This window comes from Dipodomys spectabilis, unplaced genomic scaffold (assembly GCF_019054845.1).
Source record: "Dipodomys spectabilis isolate Male_0828 unplaced genomic scaffold, ASM1905484v1 ptg000210l, whole genome shotgun sequence".
Lineage (NCBI taxonomy): Eukaryota > Metazoa > Chordata > Mammalia > Rodentia > Heteromyidae > Dipodomys > Dipodomys spectabilis.
In genome coordinates this window covers 2,733,965-2,757,028 of record NW_024870887.1, presented here as the reverse complement: position 1 = coordinate 2,757,028, position 23,064 = coordinate 2,733,965, and the positions used below count along the sequence as shown (strand labels likewise).

The 23,064-nt window shown below is 42.3% G+C and overlaps 1 protein-coding gene across 4 annotated transcripts in view; it reads right to left on the bottom strand.

The window, feature by feature from the left end:
• The window catches only part of Selenoi (selenoprotein I), a 43,599-nt gene extending 38,112 nt beyond the window's left edge, over positions 1–5,487 (bottom strand). For all 4 annotated transcript variants that reach the window (XM_042696798.1, XM_042696799.1, XM_042696800.1 and 1 more), the window contains exon 1: positions 5,322–5,487. In XM_042696798.1, the coding sequence (XP_042552732.1) occupies positions 5,322–5,378 (57 nt within the window). In that variant the 5' untranslated portion in view covers positions 5,379–5,487. The remainder of the gene's footprint in view (positions 1–5,321) is intronic.
• Between the last annotated feature and the right edge of the window lie 17,577 nt (positions 5,488–23,064).

Here is a 23,064-nt window from a genome sequence, read left to right as displayed (position 1 = left end):
CCCAGCACATCCATGATGTACACACTACACACCAAGCATCGCTCCTTAGTGGTCTCAGTTTCTTATAAACTATGCTAGTATCCCATTGCTTGTGTTCATTAACCAGCCCACAACATCACAAGGCCCAAGACCTCTTCCTCCTCCCCCCCTCTCTCCCTGGAGGTGCTGCTCCTCTCACAACACAAGCAAGGTGAGGAGCTAATGCAAAATATCTGGAGAGACCATAGGTGCATAATTTTTCTTACAGTATGTTATCATAATTACCTACCATATTGTTGTTAATCTCTTGCTGTGCCTAAATTGTAAGTTAAATTTCATTGTAAGTCTGTACTTATATATAAGAGATTGGGGTCGGAGGCATGGCCAATGAGTGAAAGCATCAGATATTGAGTTCAAGTCCCAGTGGAAAAAGAAGAAGGAGGAGGAAGAGGAGGAGGAGGAAAAAGAAAAAGAAACAAAAAAGATGATACATAAAGCTTATTACTATCTGAGGCTTCAGGCATCCACTGAAGGTTTTGGAGAAATCTCCCACAAATAAAGGATACTGCTATGCTCAACTAAATGTGTGACTCATAAATACAAGCCCATCTATCTCTACTAATAATTTAAAACCTGGGGAAAAAGTAAAATAATCTGTTTTTCCCCCATTGTACATCTCCCCTATCTGCAAATATTAGACACCTGCCATTGAAGCATACCACTGAAGGTCTTTATTCTGAGGCTTCTACTTCATTCAGAGTTTCTATTTCATGTGGGTCTTGAAGTTGGCCTGGGCACTGTCGCCCAGCTCTTCAGCTCAAGGCAAGTGCTCTCTACCCTTGAGCCACAGTGCCTCTTCTGGTTTTCTGGTGGTTAAATGGAGATAAAAGTCTCATGGACATTCTTGCCCCAGCTAGATTTGAATTGCGATCCTCAGATCTCAGCCTCCTGAGTAGCTAAGATTATAGGTGAGAGCCAACGACACTTGGCAAAAGTAATTTTTTTTCTTTTTTCTTTTCTTTTTTTGTCGGTTGTGGGACTTGAGCTCAGGGCCTGGGTGCTGTCCACGAACTTTTCAGTTCAAGGCTAGTGCTCTACCACTTTGAGCCACAGCACCACATCTTACCTCATTCTTTTTTTTTTTTTTTTTTGGTCCGGTCGTGGGGCCTGAACTCTGGGCCTGGGCGCTGTCCCTCAGCTCTTCAGCTCAAGGCTAGCGCTCTACCACTTGAGCCATAGCGCCACTTCTGGCTTTTTTCTTTTTTTGCTTATATGGTACTGAGGAATCGAACCCAGGGCCTCAGGCATGCAAGGCAAGCGCTCTACCACTGAGCCATCTTCCCAGCCCCTCTTACCTCATTCTTAAAGAAGCAGAACAGCATGAAGAATATGTAATCTATATTCAGGCTGCCTGGGGTCAACCTCAGCTCCAGTACAAATTAACCATGTGACCTTGAGCAAACTCCTTAAACTGGTAAGTAATACCTCCATCTCACAGAACAGTTTTAAATATTAAATAGGATAACATGTGTGAGCACTTTCAAGCATGCTTGGAATACAGTACACTATATGGAAAAGTTTGCTATCATTATGATAACAAAACTACCACACTACTTAGGTACCTGCCCAAGAAACACATGGGAGATTTAGCGTGCTCATTATCAGAGCAATCTATCCACTGTGAATCTCCCAAAGAGGGCCTAGGAATTCGCTAAACATGTCCTCCAAGTGATTCTGCTGCCAATAATCCTAGACCACAGAAAGTAAAAAAAATCCAGAGCTATAGCGTCCTCCTCTCCCGGGCTCATCTCCTGCCTCTCCATCACTATGCCTAAACACCTATCTAAATTCTTGTGGTTCTTAGAAAATACTCAGACTTCTCTCCATTTGCACTTTATCACTCTCTTCTGTAGTAATGCTGCTTCTCTCTCTTCACCTGGAAAGTAAAACTCAGCCTTCATCTTTCTAGACTGACCACTTCCTTTATGCCCTTTTTCAGTTCTAATCCCCCTCTAACCTCCACTCACTGGAAGTTGCCACATCCAGTTCTTCCCCTAGCACTCAGCAACTACTAACTTCACATACTATTTATAAGGGCCTATTTACATGTATGTATGCCACTAATTGGGTTTTCTGAAATCTGGAATTTCAGGTTAGCTTAATTTTGCAGCCTTAATGCCGTGCCTAAGGAATGTCTCCTCCATAAATGCTTACTGAATAAACAAAGCTAAATTACAAATCAGGAAGACTGAAGGCCAGAGTGAATTCTGGTACTCTAACATTACCATCAACATGCAAACATAGTCTCTATAACCTCTTCATTGTAGTATTAATAAATACACAATTATCACCATTCCTATAACAGACAGTTAAATTATTGTTAACAGCCAAGCTCATTAACTACCCAAAACAGCAGAAACCATCTCTCAACCACAATGAAATTAATTCTTAAAGCCAAACAAGCTGTATCTAAAATACTTGCTCTCTGAAGCAAAATGATACAATTTAGCAGTGGCTGCTACACTATATATTAAAACTATGCAAACTAGGTTATGCAAACAGGATAGCAGTTCACCTTAAGGAAGCAGGAAAATCAATCAACCACAAAGACCTATTTAAAAATAGTTAGAGAGGAATGATAGGCTTCAAAGAGTGAAATTCCTCAATGTAACTATTTTAAGTTGAGTAAAGAAGCAAGGGAGAATAATAGTAGCTATAGTTGACATCTTTGCCTTCAAAATGCCAAACTGTCCTTCCCATATCCACAGGTAACACCACCTTTTGCCCCACTATAGCTTATCTTCTTTTCCATTTTCACTCCTTCAATATTGACTGACAATCAATATTCTAGACATAGTTATGTTGAACAAGACAGTGGCCCTATTCTCATGTATCTCATGTCCATTCAATTAATTATTCAATTGTTTAATAGGAATACACTAAATACCACTACCAAGAATGAATTAAGAAAGTGCATAAACTACCCCCCCCCAAAAAAAAGTGTCTCAAAGAATCCATCCCAGGCTTTCTTCTAAACTGAAACCCAATCATCTTGCAGTTTCTTACTACAGAAACTTAACTACCTCTCTGTGTGAGCACCCCGTTCAGCAACCATTCTGTGTAAGTGCCAGGTTTCCAATTGTAGCTCTCAGATGTACCACAAAGGAAGATAAAGAAATTAAACTGGTTCAAGAGCAGTTTTCCACCAGCTGTTCTTACAGTATCAATTTTTCTCTACATCTCTTTGCTCTAATAAAGGGTCACACTGGGATATAAAAACCTCTTTTGAATGTTTTGACTCTACACACTATGGGGATGAGGAGAACTGCTCCAGTTCAATCAGCTTATAAAGCACTTATTAGCCCAAGACTTCACAATAGGAATGCAATAAGAGAAAGAAAAGATCTGAGTACCATTCACATTTCAAAAAAAACAAAACTGATCACACAGATTCTTCTTTTAGACACCTCGAAATTCATATTTTAACATAAACGCAGTATTGCGGAATCCTCACCTATTACAATGTTTAGATTAAAAGATTGTGCTCCTTTATTCCCCAAAAAGCCTTAATGTAACTAAAATAAAATCAACAAAGTGTATTTTAGTGAACATTGGACATTTGCTAAATTGACCTTTGTTTTCCAGGATGATAGGAAATCTGTTGTCAGTCACAGGAACTGAGTCAGATAAGGGAAGAAAAAAAAGGGGACAGAAAAAAATTACACTGAAATTTCTGGTAAAGTAGGACACTTGTCCAGCTGAAAATACAAATCTAAGAAGATTGCTTATAAGAAAGAGTATTCCCAATTAGACACAGCTACAAATAAAACAACTACCTTATCAGCATTTATTTGGAAAGTAGCTCCCTCACCAGAAAAAAAAAAAATTTACATGTCAATATTTACAGTACAGAACAGAAAAACACAAATGGGTAGAGCTTAAAGCAAAACAGGAGGTATCTGGGTTAACAGCCTTACAAAATGGAAGTCATAAAACCCTAGCCTGAGTTACCAATGCTCCTGAACTTCTTTCCATTTAGTTTTCAGACAAGTCATGACCTCTGTTCAGAATAGTATAGCACATTGCTTGGAAGCAGAGGAACATACTACATGGACTTCTCAGGCCTGTTTTTCTATGGCAGTTAAACAAAACCCATTAAGATTTTTTTTTTCCAGCTATTCATTCCACAAATGTTTACTGGGTATCTACCTACCTACACAAAGTAGCACAAAGTGCTCAGACTATGATAGTTTGTAAAGTAAGTCTCATCATTGGGACATTGCATTCTAAATAAGAGACACACAAGAATTTCACGTATGAGCTGAGCACTCAAAGAAAGAAAGGGATACTTAGGAAGGGCTTGTCTGATGAAGTAACATCCTCACTTGACATGAGGATGAACCCGTTGCCAGAATGAAAGATTAAAACCCACGATTTCAGGCTTGGGCGAACTGGATGGTTAGCTGAGCCAGTCACTGGTTGACAATGCAGAAGAGCTAAATAGGAATTCCGTTACCCGCTGGTATTTACTGGCAGGCTCCTTCTGTACCAGGAGCTTCTCAAATCCTTACAATCACTTTGCTCAGTAGAAATTCATATTCCCAGTTGATGGACCCAAAAAGATAGCGGCCGACTAGGGTTTAAATGACTAGCCCGCACGGCCTGATAAAGAAACTTGACATGGGCATCAGGTTCATAATGTACTGGAAAGCCCGCGCAGTTTGCACTAAACAGTTCTTTCCAGTGCACCTATATTTCCACTGGCAGCCTCAGCGCCACAGGCTACGGCTGAGGAACCCTCTTTGCTGGAAGCAGAAATGGGGTGCAGCCATCAGAGCAAGGCCTCCGTAAATCACTCCCCCCTCCCTGGGGCCTCATCTTGCCAGACTTGATCATCCCCATCTCTGAAGTTGCATGCAAGAAAGCCAGGTAGAAAGTTCCCGCAGACGAAGAAAATTAACAGCGAAGGGAACTGCATCCTGATTCAAGGAGGCGAGATAGATAAATAAAAGGAGAGAGAGAAATCATCTCGTCCCGCCAACGCGGAGAAGTCCGTCTCCACAGGATGATCACCGAAGCAGACGGAGGAGACGGTGATTTCCACCAAGAGATCGTTGATCTCCCTGTGGGAGGGCGGTCGAGTCGGGGCGGCGGGCCTAGGGATGCTTCCACGCCCCCTCCGACCCTGAGTCTCCCCAGACCCACAGGACCCAGCAGAAACTCCCGCCAGCATGCCCCGAGCCACGCGGCAGGCACAAGGTGACACGGACCGCGCCGGCCCCTCGGCCACCTGGGCGCGGCCAGGACGAGGAGGGAGAGGGGCGTCCGCCTGCCCGCACTACCTTGTATTTATCAAAGCCAGCCAGCTGCTCCGGGCTCACATATTCGTAACCAGCCATGACGACCTGAAAACCGAGCGCCCTCTCGGTAGGCAGCCGCAGCGACTCTCCGCGACCAGGCGGGGAAACACGAGCACCACACACGGGATGGGCCAGGCTGGGAAAGACAGGGCTGGGTGGGAAGGTGGAGGAGCTGTGCTCCGCCCACCGCGCACGCGTAGCGGCCCCGACCACTTCCGTCGCCTCACTGCGCAAGCGTATCCAGCCTCTTCTCCCCACCCACCAAGGGGAGGGGCGCTAACATGCGCATGGCCCGCCCCCTGGCGCTTTCTTAACCCAATTGGTGCGAAGCGGGAGACACTAAGTCCCGCCTTCCAGCTCTCCTCGTGGCTTCATTTGCTAGCGTCAAAATTGGTGAGCTGAGGTAAGGCAAGAAAGGAGGGGAAAGGTCAACTTCCCAGCAGGCCTTACTCCGGTTCTCAAGGAAGATGCTTGTTTTTCCGGCCTCTGAGTGTGGGCGGAGGTATTGGGGTACCTTTTAGTCCGGGGGTGCATGCCGGAGGAGCATAGTGAGCTGGTTTGATGTAGGGAAGGCGGAGGTGTGGCCGGAGAGAATGGAAGCCCCGATGTGGTCCGTAAAGGAACTTGGAAGGCCATCAGACAAACCCCTCAGGGCGCCGTGGCCTGCGGACCCGGGTGGGCCTCGAGACCCGCTGGGCTCGGAAACCGTTCAGAACCGAGTTCAGATCGCTGACGTCTCCCGACAGGGTTAGTGTGGAGATCACTGTGTCTTGACCGTCTTCAAATATGTTTGCAAGAAGCGTTTGCGTCTGTGGGCAATGCATTGTAGATGAACACCTGGTCAGTGGGTAATAGGTATCTAGTAATACGGTAATTTGTATGTAAAATAGCAGTTGCTACTTTCTGGTAAGTGTTTCGTAGGCCCAGTTTTCTGTCTGCAAGCATCCTTAACAACATTTGGAGTGGAAGATACTTCGCAGATTTTAGCATTTAAAGTTCAGATTACAAAGGCTGGGAGTGTAGCTCAGTGCCGGAGCTGTGCCCAGCTTGCACAGTGCCATGGGAGGGGAATGGGAGGAATTATATAACCTACCCCAGTCACTTGGTTTTACACAGCTTGGAAATGGTTAACCCTACACGACATGTGGTTTTGTAATACATAAAGCCTCTACACTGGGGAGTCTGTCCGTCTCCTTGGATCCCTCCAACAAGGGCAGTTATTTTGAAATTTCTTTATGTGTTCCTTGGATTCATTCATTCAACACATACTGGGGGCCGAAGATAGCTAAGGCAAGCACATTTTCTCCCTAGGTCTTGTCTCCCCTCCTAAAGCGTAACATTCTCAAGGAGTAATAAATATAAAGCATCCATTGTGCCAAATAATGCTCTACTATTTATAGTTAAGAGATTTCCTCTGCTATGTAATTCCTTCAAACAATGTAAATATGAAACAAAGTATTTGATATCAAGTGGTTTTTAATATAAGCCCTTTCTTCCCTAAAATACAAACTTCATACTTATAAAACATATTAGTTTTTATAGAAAGCCATAAAATGTGGCTTGAGTACAAGCTAATAATCATAACCAAGCTGGGTACTGATGGCTCTAGCCTCTACTCAGGAGGATGAGATCTGAGGATGGAGGTTCAAAGCAAGACTTTTCAAGTGGGGGTGTGGCATAAGCTGTAGAGCTCACCAGCCTTGTAGATGTGAGGGTGAACATCAAGTGAAAACACAAGGCCCTGAGTTCAAGCCCCACATACACACACACACACCTGCCTTATAGTGTGTGGTTCTTAAAGCAGGTTAACATCATTAGATTACCCTAACAACCCTGAACCATGAACCAAAGGGTTGCAATTGTACAAAAGAGAACAATTGAAAAGTCTTTTTCCCCCCAAATCACCTAATTCGTTCAAAATAAAACTTTTGCTTTCAGTTGAATAAATTTTCTTCCATGACACATCTGCAAGACACCATGGTGAGTTGTTGTTTTTTTTTTTGTAAATTTTGTGATAACAGGGATGAAATCCAGGACCTCACCCACTGGACAAGTGCTCTACCACTGAGCTATAGTCCCAGACCCTGTAAGTCAATTTGTGTGTGTGTGTGTGCGCGCGTGTGTGCGTGTGCGTGTGCAGGCACGCACACACACGCACATGTGCAAACATGCATGTGTGCATACGCCTGTTTCGTGGCTTGAATTCAAAGCCTGGTCACTGTCCCTGAGCTTTTGTGCTCAACGCTAGCACTCAGCCACTGGTAGTTAATTGGAGATCAGAGTCTTACATCCTGCCTGGCTGGCTTTGATCCACAATCCTCACATTTCAGCCTCCTTAAGCAGCTAGGATTCCAGGCATGAGCCACTAGAGCCGGACTGTAAATCTGGGAGACATTTGGGGATGGGAGTAGCTAAGAAAGAACTGAATACTCATTTTCTTAAAAATGGAATCCCCTGGGTATACCTAGTAAACCCTTAGGTGGGGTTTTGTCTCTTGTTAGATTTTACACTTTTCAGTAATACTCTTCGTAGCCAAGAATTTCTAGAAAACCCTTACTGTGCTGTCAGTCATAACAGAAAAAGTCTGTGCAGTACACTGAAATTCAGCATAAACATCCTTTCTGTTTCCACATGAATAGAGGAGAGTGGTTGGTGTCTACTATTCTGTGAATTGTTATCCCTGCCAGCTTCCTATTTTTGTGCTTTCAACCTTTGAGCACTAATCCTGTAGTGTGAGCACTCATTCAGATTTTGGAGAAGGGAGCATGAGGTTCAGAGGGAGCCTGGGGACCCAGTGAGATTGGAAAATAAATAAAATCACAGATGCAGTCATTCATTTAGGCCCACTACATACTTGCCATTCTTATTTCAGAGATAAGTGATTGTTCCTTTTAACCTTTATTCATGAGGACAGCTGTTAAATAAAAGGAGCATTATCTCTAAGCTGATTGTAAGGAAAGTTTTATACAAGGAAAAGTCTTATTTTCAGCATTCTTGGAGTTCTGGTAGAGACCTAATGCCTGAAGGTTATGAACAAAGAAAGAATTGATACCTGTTCCCCCCACACTTCCTTCTCGAGAAAGGAAGAATTTAAGGCCAAGCACAAATCATTCAATAAGGAACCATAGTACCATTGGCTTCTTGTTTTGTGCTGTTACCTAGGCTTGAACTCTGGGCTCAACTTTCTCTATCACACCTGGCACTCTACTACTTGAACCATGAATCTACCATTTGGTGATTAGTTGGATATAAGAGTCTCACCGACTTTTCTACCCCAACCGGGATCCTCAGATCTCCGCCCCTTAAGTAGCTAGGATCACAGGGACGAACTATTGGTGCCTGGTCTTTTGTTTACTTCCCTTTCAAATACAGCTATGCATGGTGCCTTTTTTTTTTTTTTTTTTTGCCACCTCCCCACCCCCAAGGGGCCTTATTTTTATCTTCACAAACCTGTAACAACACAGGGCCATTGGTTGGTTGGTTTGGATGGGAGACAATAAAAAACCTGAAGTGGAGCGAGAGAACAGAAGTATTTTCATGGTCCATTTTGCTAGAGGAAACCTGGAGAAGGAGTTGTGGCAACAGCTGCTGACAGTTAACTACATAAAACTTTGATATCTTCTTTGAGTTGTTCCTTGCTCTTTCCAGAACTCTGCCTCTCTACTTTTAGAAAACTAGATAAGCAAAGATGAGACCCTTTACATAACCTTGTTGAACACTAGCCATGTAGAAAAAACTGTCACAGGCCTTAGAAATATCAAAGTACAGTAAGATGATAACAAATAGTAGATTATTATGAATAACCAGTACTATCAAACACCTCACTGGTCACAAATTCTATTTTTCATCCTTTACCTCACCCCATCTCTCTCTCCTTAAAATTTACTGAAGTGAGATATTTTGTCTGGAATAGAGAACTGACTTAAAGACAGGAAACAAAGGATTGGAAAGATAAATAGATACTCTCAGCTGGGCATTAGTGGCTCATATCTGTAATCTTAGCTGTTTAGAAGGCTGAGATCTGAGGATCACATTGAAAGCCAGCAAAATCAGGAAGTAAAAATGAGTCAAATGGTAGGGTCTTGATGGGGCAGAGAACTAAATGAGAGAATGAGGCCCAGAGTTCAAGTCCCAATACCTGTATCAGCATAACAACAACAAAAACCTACCTTGGAATAAACACTTCACACTTCCACAGGGGTGATTTTCATATTTTGATGAATAATCTAGAACATAGGGTACGAAGACAACTCCTAACATTTACTATTAACACTTAGCCCTTCATAATGAAGTCATGTCAGTCATGAACAATAAGAAAATGCATTTAAAACATAAGCAGATATAAACTAGACACGATAGTTTACATGTGTAATCCCAGCAACTTGAAAAGCATAGGCAGGAAGATCTGGAGTTCAAAGCCAGCCCAAGCAAAGTTAGCAGGAGTCTATCTCAACAGAGCTTACCTACTAGGGTACTTTCTAGCATGAGCAAAGCCCTGGGTTCAACCCTCATTAATGAAAAAGGAAAAAAAAAATCAGATGTAAAATTTACTTATTGTCACAAACTACTTACTCAAAATTTAGTAGTTTAACCATTTTTACTTCCTCACAAGCTTAAGGGATCAGGAATTTGGCTTGGGTTTAGCTGAGCTGTTCTGGTATTACTGAATATGTGGATTACTTTGTATATAGTAATCGTTTTATACTGTATACTTATGGCAAAACATGTTGTACATCTTAAATATATACAATTTCATATGTCAGTCATACTTCAGTACAACTGGAATGTAGAAGCTACAGGCCTCTGAAAGTCTCCAACTCAGATGCCATACCATGCTTCTCTCAGGCAAGACAAAACACCAAACCAACCACTTAACAGGTGACCTGGTAAAGTCACACCACTGCATAGTTTTCAAATAAACTAATATTTCTAAAGCAGAAGGTTAAAACAGTGAGTAACTTCACTAAGGAACTTTAGGGGCTAGAGGGGTAGTTCAAGTGGTAGAATGCCTGCCTAACCCTGGGCCCTGTGTTCAAACTCCATTCTCACCAAAAACGAAGAGAAGAGAGATTTGAAAACTACTGACATATTTGAATGGCTTTAATATATTCAGGGAGGGGGAAAGGATGGCAAAAAAAAAAAACTAAAGCAATGAAAATCCATGGCACAGGCTTGATTATTCATAAGCGCACACACAGTCCTTAACCCTCTCCAGTCTGGTTTCCATCCCTCACCCCAACTTTAACTCCGTTGAAATATTGCTTCCAGATTCCTGTACACTTTGAAGCTATTTTTTTTCTGGTGGTGGTGGTGGTGGTTGAGGTAGTGGTACTGGAATTTGAACTTGGGCCTCACACTTGGCACACTACCACTTGAGTGGCACCCCAGTCTTTTTTGATTTAGTTATTTTTCAAATAGGGTCTCATGTTTATGCCTCCTTGACTAGCCTGGGCTATTATCCTATGTAAGCCATCTGTCTACTGGAGTGACAGGCAGGCAGCGCCAGGCCTGGCTTATTGGTTGCATTGGCCTTGACCTATAATCCATTTTATACTGCCTACTACTATTTCCATAGCCTCTTCCCTGAATAGGTTAGAGTTACCCATCTTTATTTTTCACTCTACCTCTGCTGTACCCCTACTCCTCCATACACACATCACTAACTTCCAGGAATATTGAATTCTTCACAAATCTTCAAATCACAAATTCTGGTTATATATACAAAATGCAAAACATACGTTCACTTGGTGCTTGATTAATCTCAGCTTTTAAGAATCATCTTACAATTCTTTCAAGCATTTTTTTTTTTTTTTTTTTTGCCAATCCTGGGGCTTGAACTCAGGCCTGGGCACTGCTCTTGAGCTTTTTTTTTTTTTTTTTTTCTTTGCTCAGGGCTAGCACTCTACCACTTGAGCCACAGTGCCACTTCCAGTTTTTTCTGTTTATGTGGGACTAAAGAATCAAACCCAGGGCTTCATGCATGCTAGGCAAGTACTCTACCACTAAGCCAGCCCTCAAGCATTTTTTTGAGATAAGATCTTGCAATCTGACTCAGGCTGGCCTCCAATTTGCAATCCTCCTTCCTCCATCTCCCAAGTGTTCCAAAAAAAGCCCCTTTGTTTCCCAGTTCCCAATCTACTTCCACCTCTTCCCCCAGAGTTGCCTCCATTCCTCTGTATTCCATGGCATCTTGTGCATAACTATTTACAAGTTAGAAAATCATCTCTTTTTTTCATCTAGCTGTTAGAATACAAGCTCCTTTCGGGGGAACCACATCTCTATACCCATTAACTTCCCACAGTGCCTAATACTCCATAAGCCTTCAGTAGTTCTCATTGAATTCTCCATTTTATACTTTATTTTTTTCTTGGCAGTACTGGGGATGGAACTCAAGGCCCCGAGCTTGCTTAGAAAGCACTCTATCATTGATCCATGAGTCCAACCTATTCAGTCCTTCTGTTTAGCTGGGATGATAGGCAGCCACTGCCAAGCTTGACTTTCTGGTTGGCTTGGCCTCCATCCCTGCTTTCATTGAATCAAACAGGGCTATGAGGAAATAAGTATATGTTGCTGGCATCAACAAGTGCTATTAAACTCTTCATATTCATTGAGATAATAATCCCTCTTTGGAAGGACATTGCAAAAGAGTTACAAGTTGCCTATGATGTTGTGAAATGTATGCCTAATATGCTGTTGAGAAGATTGGTGCTGGTGGAGCCCTAGGAAGCATTAGGATAGAGCCTGGTCACCAGAAAGTCCAAAACATGATCAGAGAGTTGGAACTTTCAGTTTCCCTCCCCTTCTAACTTGCAGGAGAAAAGAAGGTCTAAATGATCATTAATGGCTAATGATTCCATCATGTCTGTGTAATGAAACTTCTAGGATCTTCTGGGTGGCTCAACCTCAGGGGTTCCTGAGGTTGGCACACTAAGAGAGGAAAAGGAAGCTCTGTACCCTTCCCATATCTGCCTGGTGTCTCTTCCAGCTGGCGGTTTGGATCCTTCACTCTATCCTTTATTAATAAACCAGTAAAAGTAAGGAAAGTGTATCCCTGTATTTTATGAGCTGCTCTAGTACATAAATGGAACCCAAGAAGGGAGCCATTAGAATCCTGTTTTATAGCCATTGGGCCAGCACACATAAAATAACCTGAGGCTTGTGATTGGCATCAGAAGTGGGAAGAAATCTTGGTACTGACCCCTTACATAAAGGATCTGATGCTGTCTCCAGGTAAACAGTGTAGAATTGAATTGAATATGGGGATCTTGGCTGGTATCTGCTGCAGCAGTGATTGCTTGCTTGGTATAAGGGGAACCACTCACCCACCTGCCTATCTGGTGTCCGAGATGTTCATAGCTTAGAGAACGAGAGAAACATTTTTGTTCTTCCTATAGCATACCAGTGAGCCATATTTGTAATTGCAGAAGGAAAATACAGACAAATAAATGTCCAAATAAAAAAGTACTCAAACTAGACCCTACAGTAAATTAATGTGATAAAACCCCTAGGCACCAAAAAGATAAAGAGGAAAAAAAGTAACAACTGTTAACGTGTTAGCAAGAATGTGAAAAAAATGGAATCTCATGCATTGCAAATACAAGTACAGAGTATGTAAAAATGTTTGATGACACCTCAAAAAAGTTAAGCATAGAATTACCATGTGCCCAGTAATGCCTCTCCTATGTACTTACCCCAAAACTTGAACACAAATGCTACTAGGACTCAGAAAATAATACTCCAAGACTGATAGCCTTGAGACTGAACTCCACGTTCCCGGTCTCTCCAGGGAGAGAGTACAAAATTCACTTACTACTTAGGGTCTGCACCCACCCAAGAAGAAACAATCTCTTCTGTCTCTTCTTTGAGCTTTTACTAACTAAACCAGAAGTGGGGAACATCTATCCCATGGACCATATAAGACTCATGAAATCATTTGGTGGTACCAAAGCAGCCACAGTTAGGATTCAAAATTCAATAAATCTAGCCGGGCGCCAGTGGCTCACGCCTGTAATCCTAGCTACTCAGGAGGCTGAGGATCGCGGTTCAAAGACAGCCCGGGCAGGAAAGTCCTTGAGACTCTTACCTCCAGTAAACCACTTGAAAACCGGAAGTGGCGTTGTGGCTCAAGCGGTAGAACGCTCACCTTGAGCTGAAGAGTGCAGGGACAGCGCTCAAGCCCAGAGTTCAAGCCCCATGACCAAAAACAACAACAAAAAAAATTCAATAAATCTAGGAGCTCTTTCCATGGCGACATAAATTTATATTGAGTGAATCATAATAATAATGTCCATCTTGAGGGATAAGCAAGGAATGTCTGTTACAGGAAAGACAAAACACGTATGAGTGTGTGGTGTAACAGGTTCTCTTTGGCTGCCCAGAGCCAATCTGCCTGTATATCAGATGATAGTGTGAAGACAGGCTGGGAGTGTATAGCACATGTTGTTGGAAGTGTTAACACTGTGAAGAAACTAGTGGTCAGGATTATGAGATGAGAAGCGACAAGATGTTTCCTAGTGACAATGAAAACTTTGCCTCCAGAAACTGGTAACAATGTTGCTGTTCCTGACACAGATAATAACTTCAAGCCAACCTTAGCCACACACCCATCACCAACAATCCTCCCAAAAATGGAATCTCAGGTGAATATTATGGGAATTACAGTGTACAGAAGAAAAACCTCAAGAGCCAATGATATGAACGTTAGAGATATAATCCAAATTCAAGCTGCAGGATTAGAACAATGACCAAGAGCAAAACAATCGTGTTGCAGGCAACAAGCACTCTAGATAGTGACAATGGTGTGACATCCTCCAACTGATGACTGCAAAGAAACATTGAGGCAGAGTGTCCATCTTTCCAAGAGAAATGGACAAATTATTTCTTGTCACAGAAGTCAAAGGCAAGTCTGTGTGCCTAGTTTGTAATAATGCATTAACAGTAATGAAAAAAATCAACCTGGAGTGTCACTACAGCTCCAAACATGCTAAATTCAGTGAATGGGGAGTCTAAATGCATCGGAATGAAATCAGTGCTCCTCAGCTGACTTTGGGATCACAACAAGCCCTTACACTCAGCTGTCACTCATTTGTGACAGAGACAGCATTATTCAGATGAGTTATGTAGTAAGCAAGCTGATCTCAAGCCAACGCCTCACGTACAAGGAGAGCCTGAACAGTGCATGGTAGCTGCTGAAGAGTTGTTAGCACCAAAGTAAAATTGCTTCAAAATGTTAGCTTGTCTTGGAGAACTATTTCAAATCAGATTATTGATTTAGCACAAGACGTGTGTGTGTGTGTGTGTGTGTGTGTGTGTGTGTGTGTGTGTGTGTGTGCGCGCGCACGCACACGCACGGGCACCCCCACCAATCTCGGGGCCTGAACTCAGGAGCTGGGCATTGCCCCTGAACTCTTTGGCTTAAGGCTAGTGCTCTACCACTTGAGCCACAACTCCACTTCTGGCTTTTTTCTGGTTATTTGGAGATAAGAGTTTCATTCACTTTACTGCCCAGGCTAGCTTTGAGCCTGAGATCTCAGATCTCCTAAGTAGCTAGTATTATTGGTGTGAGTGTGAATGATTTGCACTGGTCTTGTCTCAGTCTGGATACAAGTGATCTGCATCATATGCCAAGGAAGTCTCTGTGCACAATCATTGTGGCTCAACAATGTGATGTCAAAAGCAGTGTCACGCATAAAATTTGTCCCAAGCAGAGGGTTTAACAGCCACCAGTTTAGGAGTTACGGAATGATTTGGATTCTGAGCATGTGATCTTGTTTATCACTGTTAAGTGCAGTGGCTGATGCACAGGAACATGTTCCTGAGGTTTTACAAACTGGAGAGCAAAGTCAAGCAGCTCATAGGGATGAAGGGAAAACCGAATGGGGAATTCAATGGTAGCAAGTGGCTCTGTGATACAGCGTTTGTGCTAGACATTACCAAGTACCTCTACAGCTGCAGGGTGCCAACTGTCTTCTAAGCTCCCTATTTTTAAATGTGAAATCATTTGAAGATAAGCTAAGGCTGTACAAAATGAAATTCTAAAAAAGAAAATCTAAAAAGGTAAAAGCCCTCTACCACGCATGAATATGTTGGAGAATGCACAAAATTCGTTGCTGTATTTAATGAAATTCAAGTATGTGAAAAGGTATCAGATAGGATTGACCCAGCTGATGTGCCTGATAACCTACAACATGAAATCACTCAGCTATATAGGGATAATGAGTTGAACACTAGGTACATCTGCCTTCTACTGCTTGGGTTCTATAAATATTACATAAACAATGATGAATTTCTCACTTTGAGGATATAAGCACTGAAATACGCATCTATTTTCAGAACAACTTACTGTTGCAAAAAGTTCTTTCAAAACTTAACACTGTAGCCAGGCACCAGTGGCTCACGCCTATAGTCCTAGCTACTTAGGAGGCTGAGATCTGAGAATCGCAGTTCATAGCCAGCCCAGGCAGGAAAGTCCATGAGACTCTTGTCTTCAATAAACCACAGAAAACTGGAAGTGGTGCTGTGGCTCAAGTGGTATAGCGCTAGCCTTGAGCTGCAGAGCTGAGGGACAGTGCCCAGGCCCAGAGTTCAAGCCCCACGATCAACAACAACAACAACAACAAAACACACCACAAGGAGTCAACTACACTCCAGACTAGTTGACACAACCTAAAATGGCAGTGAGACTATCAACAACATCAATGCCAGCTAGCATCTCTTCTCACCAAAGACAAGTAGTTCCTGGCATCACATTAGAGGTGAACTAATTAAATGTTTGACCAAATATAGCACGCTAGTTTTTGTTTTTGTTGTTGTTGTTAGTCATGAGACTTAAACTCATGGCCTAGGCACTGTTTAGCTCAAGGCTAGTGCTCTACCACTTTGAACCACACTCTACTTCTGGTTTTCTGGTGGTTAATTGGGAATAAGAGTCTCACAGAGTTTTCTGCTCTCACTGGGTTTGAACCTTGATCCTCAGATCTCAGCCTCCTGAGTAGCTAGAATTACAGGTGTGAGCCACCAGCACCTGACCAAGCAGGTTAATTTTTAAGTGGATAATTTATATGATCCACAAGTGATATTATAAGTATTAAGTGGTTCTTGGCTAAATAAAAAGTTCCTTACTCCTGAACTCATCACAGAGAAAAAGGGAAGTGTGTCTACACAGCTGGATAGTCTTGTCAACTGGAATTGTCCTCTATCTTGGTCCCATAGGGAATCATTGGCAACCTGTCATATTTTTTTCCTAGATCATTGTATGTTCTCTAAGCCAAATAGTTTTCCCTGAAAGTCTGTTTTCCCCACTTCCTCTCTGATTCTTCATCTCCCCCTCCCGTGTAATTAAAAAAGACATAACCATAGTAAAATGGATAGGAAAGTTTATTAGGAAAGAAGTGTGGCAGAAAAAGAGGTTATATAACATAGACATGCCATAGAAAGATATCACTTTAGTTCATCCTCAGCCATCTTCTAGCCACAGATCTGAGCATCAGGTTTAAGTAGAAGAATAGCAAAAGGCAGAGGACAAAGGTATGCCTAATTTCAATTTCAGACATGGCCTGGCTGGTCATTATGTCACTTCAGGTTTTCTGAGTTATGAAGAAGTTATTGTCACTATCATCACTTGAAAGGCGCAATTTAGTTCCCATGAGATTCCTTCAGTTACAGACTACGGCCTGATCATTACCGATAGTTGTCCTCATTTAGGTGTAGTCTGTCCTGTAACACTCTGCAGTTCCTTAGGGGTAGTTTTAGTCTTTGCCACAACTATGTTATTGATCAGCCCCATTTTTCCTGCAGCCCAAGGTTATTACAAAGTGACTGTGGAGAGAATGGCTTAGAACAATGATAAACACAAAATGGTTACACAGATGCCAGGCTTTTCTCCTGTTTGTAGTTCATTAAAATAATTTTAAGTACCAGGTTCAAGTACAAATTCAATAGACTGAAAGTGGGTTATCTCTATGGTGAGAACAATAGCATTAGTCTTTGGGATTTGATTATTGAGATGGCCTATGAGAAATTCCTGCCCCTAAGTCCAGGCCACAGTGCTGCAGCTACCTGTGAGCTGGGAAGTTTAATTACATTTTAGGTTGCCTTTGCATTTTCCCATTGCTTGTGGCTGACTGCTACCCATGAGTACTGACACAAGCTCTATGAACTCTGAAAACTCTATGAACTCTATAAAACTCTGCTAAATGAAAGAAGCCAGACCTTGAGTGATTCTGATCATATAAAATGCCTAGAATAAGCAAATCTGTAGAGACAGAAAGTAGATGGTGAAGTGGGGGGGGGGGGGGGGGGGGTAAATGGGAAGCTGGGAATAACTGCTAACAGGATTGGAGTTCTTCCCAGAGCAATGAGAAGGTTCTGAAGTTAGTAATGAAGGTTTTACAACATAGGAGATACGCTAACAATCATTGAAATGGAATCTTGTAAGAGATTTTTGTATTAATTGAATTTTGATCCAATATTTAAAAATGGAGACTGGATTATTTGTGTCATATGAAAAATAAAAGCACACAAAATGAAAAGCACATAAAATAACACATCTAATTCTTACAACTAAAATGTACTGATAACCACAGGGGAAAGAATATCATATATTTATATACACAGGCATATACATACTTATACATATATGCAGCTATATATATATATATATATATATATATATATATATATATATATATACATATATATAGTCAGGATGCCAATACTGGGGCCTGAACTCAAGCTTTTGTACTTTTGCTAAACTTTTTTTGCTCAAGGCTGGTGTTCTACCACTTGAGCCATACCTTGAAGCTAAGAGTCCTGGGGATATTTCTGCCCAGGCTGGCTTTAAACCTTGATCCTAAGATCTCAGCCTCCTGAGTAATTAGGATTATAGGTGTGAGCCACCAGCCCCAGTTTATAACAGGTATTTTTATTTTGTTGTTGTTGTTGTTGTTGTTTTGTTGGTCATGGGGCTTGAACTCAGGGTATAGCCACTGTCCTTGAGTTTTTTTGCTCAAAGCTTCTGGTTTTCTGGTGGTTAATTGGAAATAAAAGTCTCATGGAGCCAGGTGCCAGTGGCTCATGCCCGTAATCCTATCCACTCAGCAGGCTGAGATCTGAGGATCAGGTTTCAGCGCCAGCCCAGGCAGAAAAGTCTGTGAGACTCGGATCTCCAATAAACCACTAGAAAACTGGAAGTGGCACTGTGACTCAAGCGGTAGAACACTCGCCTTGAGCTGAAGGGATAGCACCCAAGCCTAGAATTCAAGCCCCATGACTGACAAAAAAAAAAAAAGTCTCATGGACTTTCCTGCTAAGGCTGGCTTCAAACTGCAGTCCTCAGATCTCAGCCTCCTGAATAGCTAAGATTATAGAGCCACCAGCACCCAGCTTTTTGTGTGTTTTTTTTTTACTTTTAAATAAAATTAAAATTTAGTACTTTTAAAGTCTATCAGAAAATTATCACAAAGCTACAACACTATTACTGTAAAAGTTCTATATAATAATATAATTATAAGTTGTATTGCTCCATAACCCAGTTAACAAATTTGTGTTAAGACAGTGCTTGTTAGGCTGACCTGTGTTTTACTGATAAGTAGGCAGTCATAGGGCTCCCAAGCAAGCCAGCAACTTACCATACATATCAGTTTTCTCTTTCTGGTTTGGCGTGAAGGTAGGAAAATTAGACACTAAAGGGATAATTTGAGAAGTCAGCCTTCATGGCAGGCACCAACCAGCTCATTTGTCTTGAAAAGAATATGTAGGTACTTGAGAGAAAGTAAATGAGCAGCTTAAAAGAATCAGGCCTAGGGCTGGGAAGGTGGCTCAGTGGTAGAGCACTTGCCTTGCATGCCTGAGGCCCTGGGTTCGATTCCTCAGCACCACATAAGCAAAAAAAGAAAAAAGCCGGAAGTGGTGCTGTGGCTCAAGTGGTGGAGTGCTAGCCTTGAGCTGAAGAGCTGAGGGACAGCGCCCAGGCCCAGAGTTCAGGCCCCACGACTGGACCCAAAAAAAGAAGAAGAAAAAAAAAAGAATCAGGCCTTAAGATGGACCCTAAAGCCAGGTGCTGGTGGCTCACACCTGTAATCCTAGTTATTCAGGAGGCTGAGATCTGAGGATCACGGTTCAAAGCCAGTCTGGTCAGGAAAAGTCCATGAGTCTCTTATCTCCAATAAACCACCAGAAAACCAGAAGTGGCACTGTGGCTCAAGGGGTAGAGCGCTAGCCTTAAGCTGAAGTGCTGAGGAACAGCGCCCAGGCCCAGAGTTCAAGCCCCATGACAAAAATTAAAAAAGAAAGAAAAAAAGATGAACCCTAGAGCCTACCTATACTGCTACAAAGGAAGAAGAAACACACACACACACACACACACACACACACACACACACACACACACACAAATAGTTAACAAACTGCAGCAAGAATTAAGTAGAATAAAGTTCTAGAATTGATTTATTTAATGTTATGTTCATACAGGTATAGCTCTTTAGCACTTCTAATTCTCAAACAAGGATATTTCTATTAGAAATGAAAGTCTAGGTATGTATTTAAAGAAATAATACTCTGGTAAAAGAAGGCATGTGTGGCCAGGGTCCCCTGTTACCATGGCTGCCACTACTGCTGTCCTGTATTTGCAATGTTTCTATCCAAGAAGATTGCTTCCTGTGACATTATAAGACATATACATCTGGCTTTTGCCCAGATTCAGGGCACACAGCTCCTAAAAGCCTCAAGTCTCCAGAATAGCGTCTTTTTTTTTTGGGAGGGGGGGAGTTGTGGGGGTTGAACTCAGGGACTGGGCACTGTCCCTGAGCCTCTTTGTGCTCAAGGCTACCAGTTGAGCCACAGCACCATTTCTGGTTTTCTAGTGGTTAACTGGAGATGAGTCTCACAGACTTTCCTGCCTAGGCTGCTTTGAGCCTCCATTCTTAGATCTCAGCCTCCCGCGTAGCTAGGATTATAGACCTGAGCCACCAGTACCCAGTTGTAGTAGTGTCTTTTTATATGTCTTTTTACAAGCTAGTGAGGGGAGTGGTGGCTGAAGCATCTTGGGTGGTCTCTATGTGAGGCGCTGCCAGGAGAACCAGGCATGCAAACCCTCCTGAGAGAGAAGAGCTAGAGATCCAGTTCATACATCCATGTGACAAAGTCACCATTGGAGCCTCTAGCTCAGAGTGCTTCTGGGCAGTGAACACAAAGCAGTACAGTGAGTTGGCATGCCCAGAGAAAATGCTCAAACAACCGTCTTCTCACATTCCTCTGCACCACTCCCTTCTGACTGGTTCTGAGGTCGGTGTATCTTTTAATGAATCAGTACTCTAGTAAGGAAGCTATTTTCTTAAATTCTGTGAGCTAATCTAGCAAACTATCAAACCTGAGCAGAACTAGTTGGTCAGAAACACAGGGGACAAGACAAGTTGGACTTGCAAATGATGTCCTGATTGGGGAAGGAACAGTGAGACTGAGCCCTTCACTTTGCGGGACCTGATACCACCTCCAAGTACATAGCATCGCTACACTGTAGAACATGCACTGGGGTCCACCAAAAAATGGAAAATTGCTTAGTGTGGAAAAATCTTGCACATTTGGTGACCATAAATTCTGTGGGTGACTGGAAGAAAACGAGTTCCTGCCAATTCACCCTGTAAAGGTGACTCTAAACAATAGGAGGAGGACTACAGGTTCTGGATGATCCCAGTGGGGAGGTCAGTGGAGGCTGACAGATAGGTCTGATCCATACAAAGAGGGTTTTCTGTGGTTGGGTTGTTGCTTGTGCTGGTACTGGGTCTTGAATTCAGAGCCTGCGCACTGCCCTGTAGTTTTTTCACTCAAGGCTGGTACTCTATTACTTGAGCTACAGCTCTACTTCAGGCTTTTTGCTGGTTAGTAGGAGATAAAGAGTCTCACAGAATTTTCTGCACTGACTGGCTTCTAACTGCGATTCTCAGATCTCAGTCCCCAGAGTAGGCATGAACACAGGTACTGGCTATGGTTTGTTTATTTATTTATTGTCAGTTGTGGGACTTGAACTCTGGGCCTTGGTGTTATCCCTCAGCTCTTCAGCTCAAGGCTAACGCTCTACCACTTGAGCCACAGCGCTAATTCTGGCTTTCCTGCCTGGGCTGGCTTTGAGCCACAGCGCTACTTCGGGCTTTCCTGCCTGGGCTGGCTTTGAACCATGATCCTCAGATCTCAGCCTCCTGAGTAGCTAGGATTACAGGTGTGAGCCACCAACACCTGGCTTGTTTTTGTTTTCTTAAGACAAGGTTTCACTGTGTAGGCCAGACTGTCCTCAAACTTCTGATCCTCTTGCTTCACCTTCCCAAGTAGCTAGGATTATAGATGTGCACAACCATTCTTGTTAAAAGAGCTACTTTAGTCTTTCTGCTTCATGGTTCAGAAAGCAACTGGATTATAGCTCAGAGATATAATGCTCATGCATGAGACTGGATTTGATTCCTGATGAAGAAGAGGAAGAGGAAGAGGAGGAAGTGAAGGTGGAGGCTCCAATTCCAAAATTGCCCCCAAAGAGGAAAATTATCATGTTAGATGTGTACTTGTGTTCTGTAGTTGAGAGTCAATGAAACGATATCAAATGACTACAAGCATGGTAAACCATAGACAGATACAAGTAGAAAATAAGCAGAAACAGTAAGTTTTTGGTCCTTGACACACTTTTATTTTGTTTTTTTAATTAAGAATACATTTGTAGTACGAAGGGGTTTCATTGTGGCATTTCCAACACACACACACACAGACTACACACACACAGAGTACACATTGAACAAACCCACTTCTCTCTCCCCCAACCTCCTTCCTTTTTCAAACAGCATTTAGTGTGTTTTATTGTGCTCTATTGTTTTGTGTGTGTAAGACAGTACTGGGGTTTCAACTCTGGGCCTTGAGCTTACAAGGCAGTTAAATTGTGTCCCCCAACCTGACATACATTTCTTTAAGACTTTTTAATAAACTATTCCATTTTTTTGTGAGAAGTAGGTTGATTTGAAAAGTATGTTTATCTAACTATTCCAATATTTGCCTCTTTTCTATCTCATTGATGTGTTAGGTATAAGAAAATCCTTCTGTTAAGAAAATAATTCTTGGGGCTGGGAATGTGGCTTAGTGATTCAGTGCTTGCCTAGCATGCATGAAGCCCGAGGTTCAATTCCTCAGTACCACATAAACAGAAAAAGCCAGAAATGGCACTGTGGCTCAAGTGGAAGAGTGCTAGCCTTGAGCAAAAGAAGCTCAGGGACAGTGCTCAGGCCCTGAGCTCAAGCTCCAGGACTGGAAAGAAAGAACGAAAGAACGAAAGAAAGAAAGAAAGAAAGAAAGAAAGAAAGAAAGAAAGAAAGAAAGAAAGAAAGAAAGAAAGGAAGGAAGGAAGGAAGGAAGGAAGGAAGGAAGGAAGAAAGGAAGGAAATGATTCTTGGAGTTATGGCTTAAGTAACAGAGTGCCTGTCTAGCAAGCATGAGGCCATGATTTCAGTACCATCAAAAATTTATTCTTTTCATGTCAAATTTTAAACTTTTTAAACAGTCAAGTTTACATCATTTTGTCTTTCCAGTTTTATCTCTTTGGTTTTTGTTTGTTTGTTTGGTGTATGTGTGTGTGTGTACATGCATACCAGTACTGGGACTTGAACTCTGGGCCTGGATGCTGTTCATTTTTCACTTAAGGCTGGTGCTCTACCACTTGAGTCATAGGTCTACTTCCAGCTTCTTGCTGATT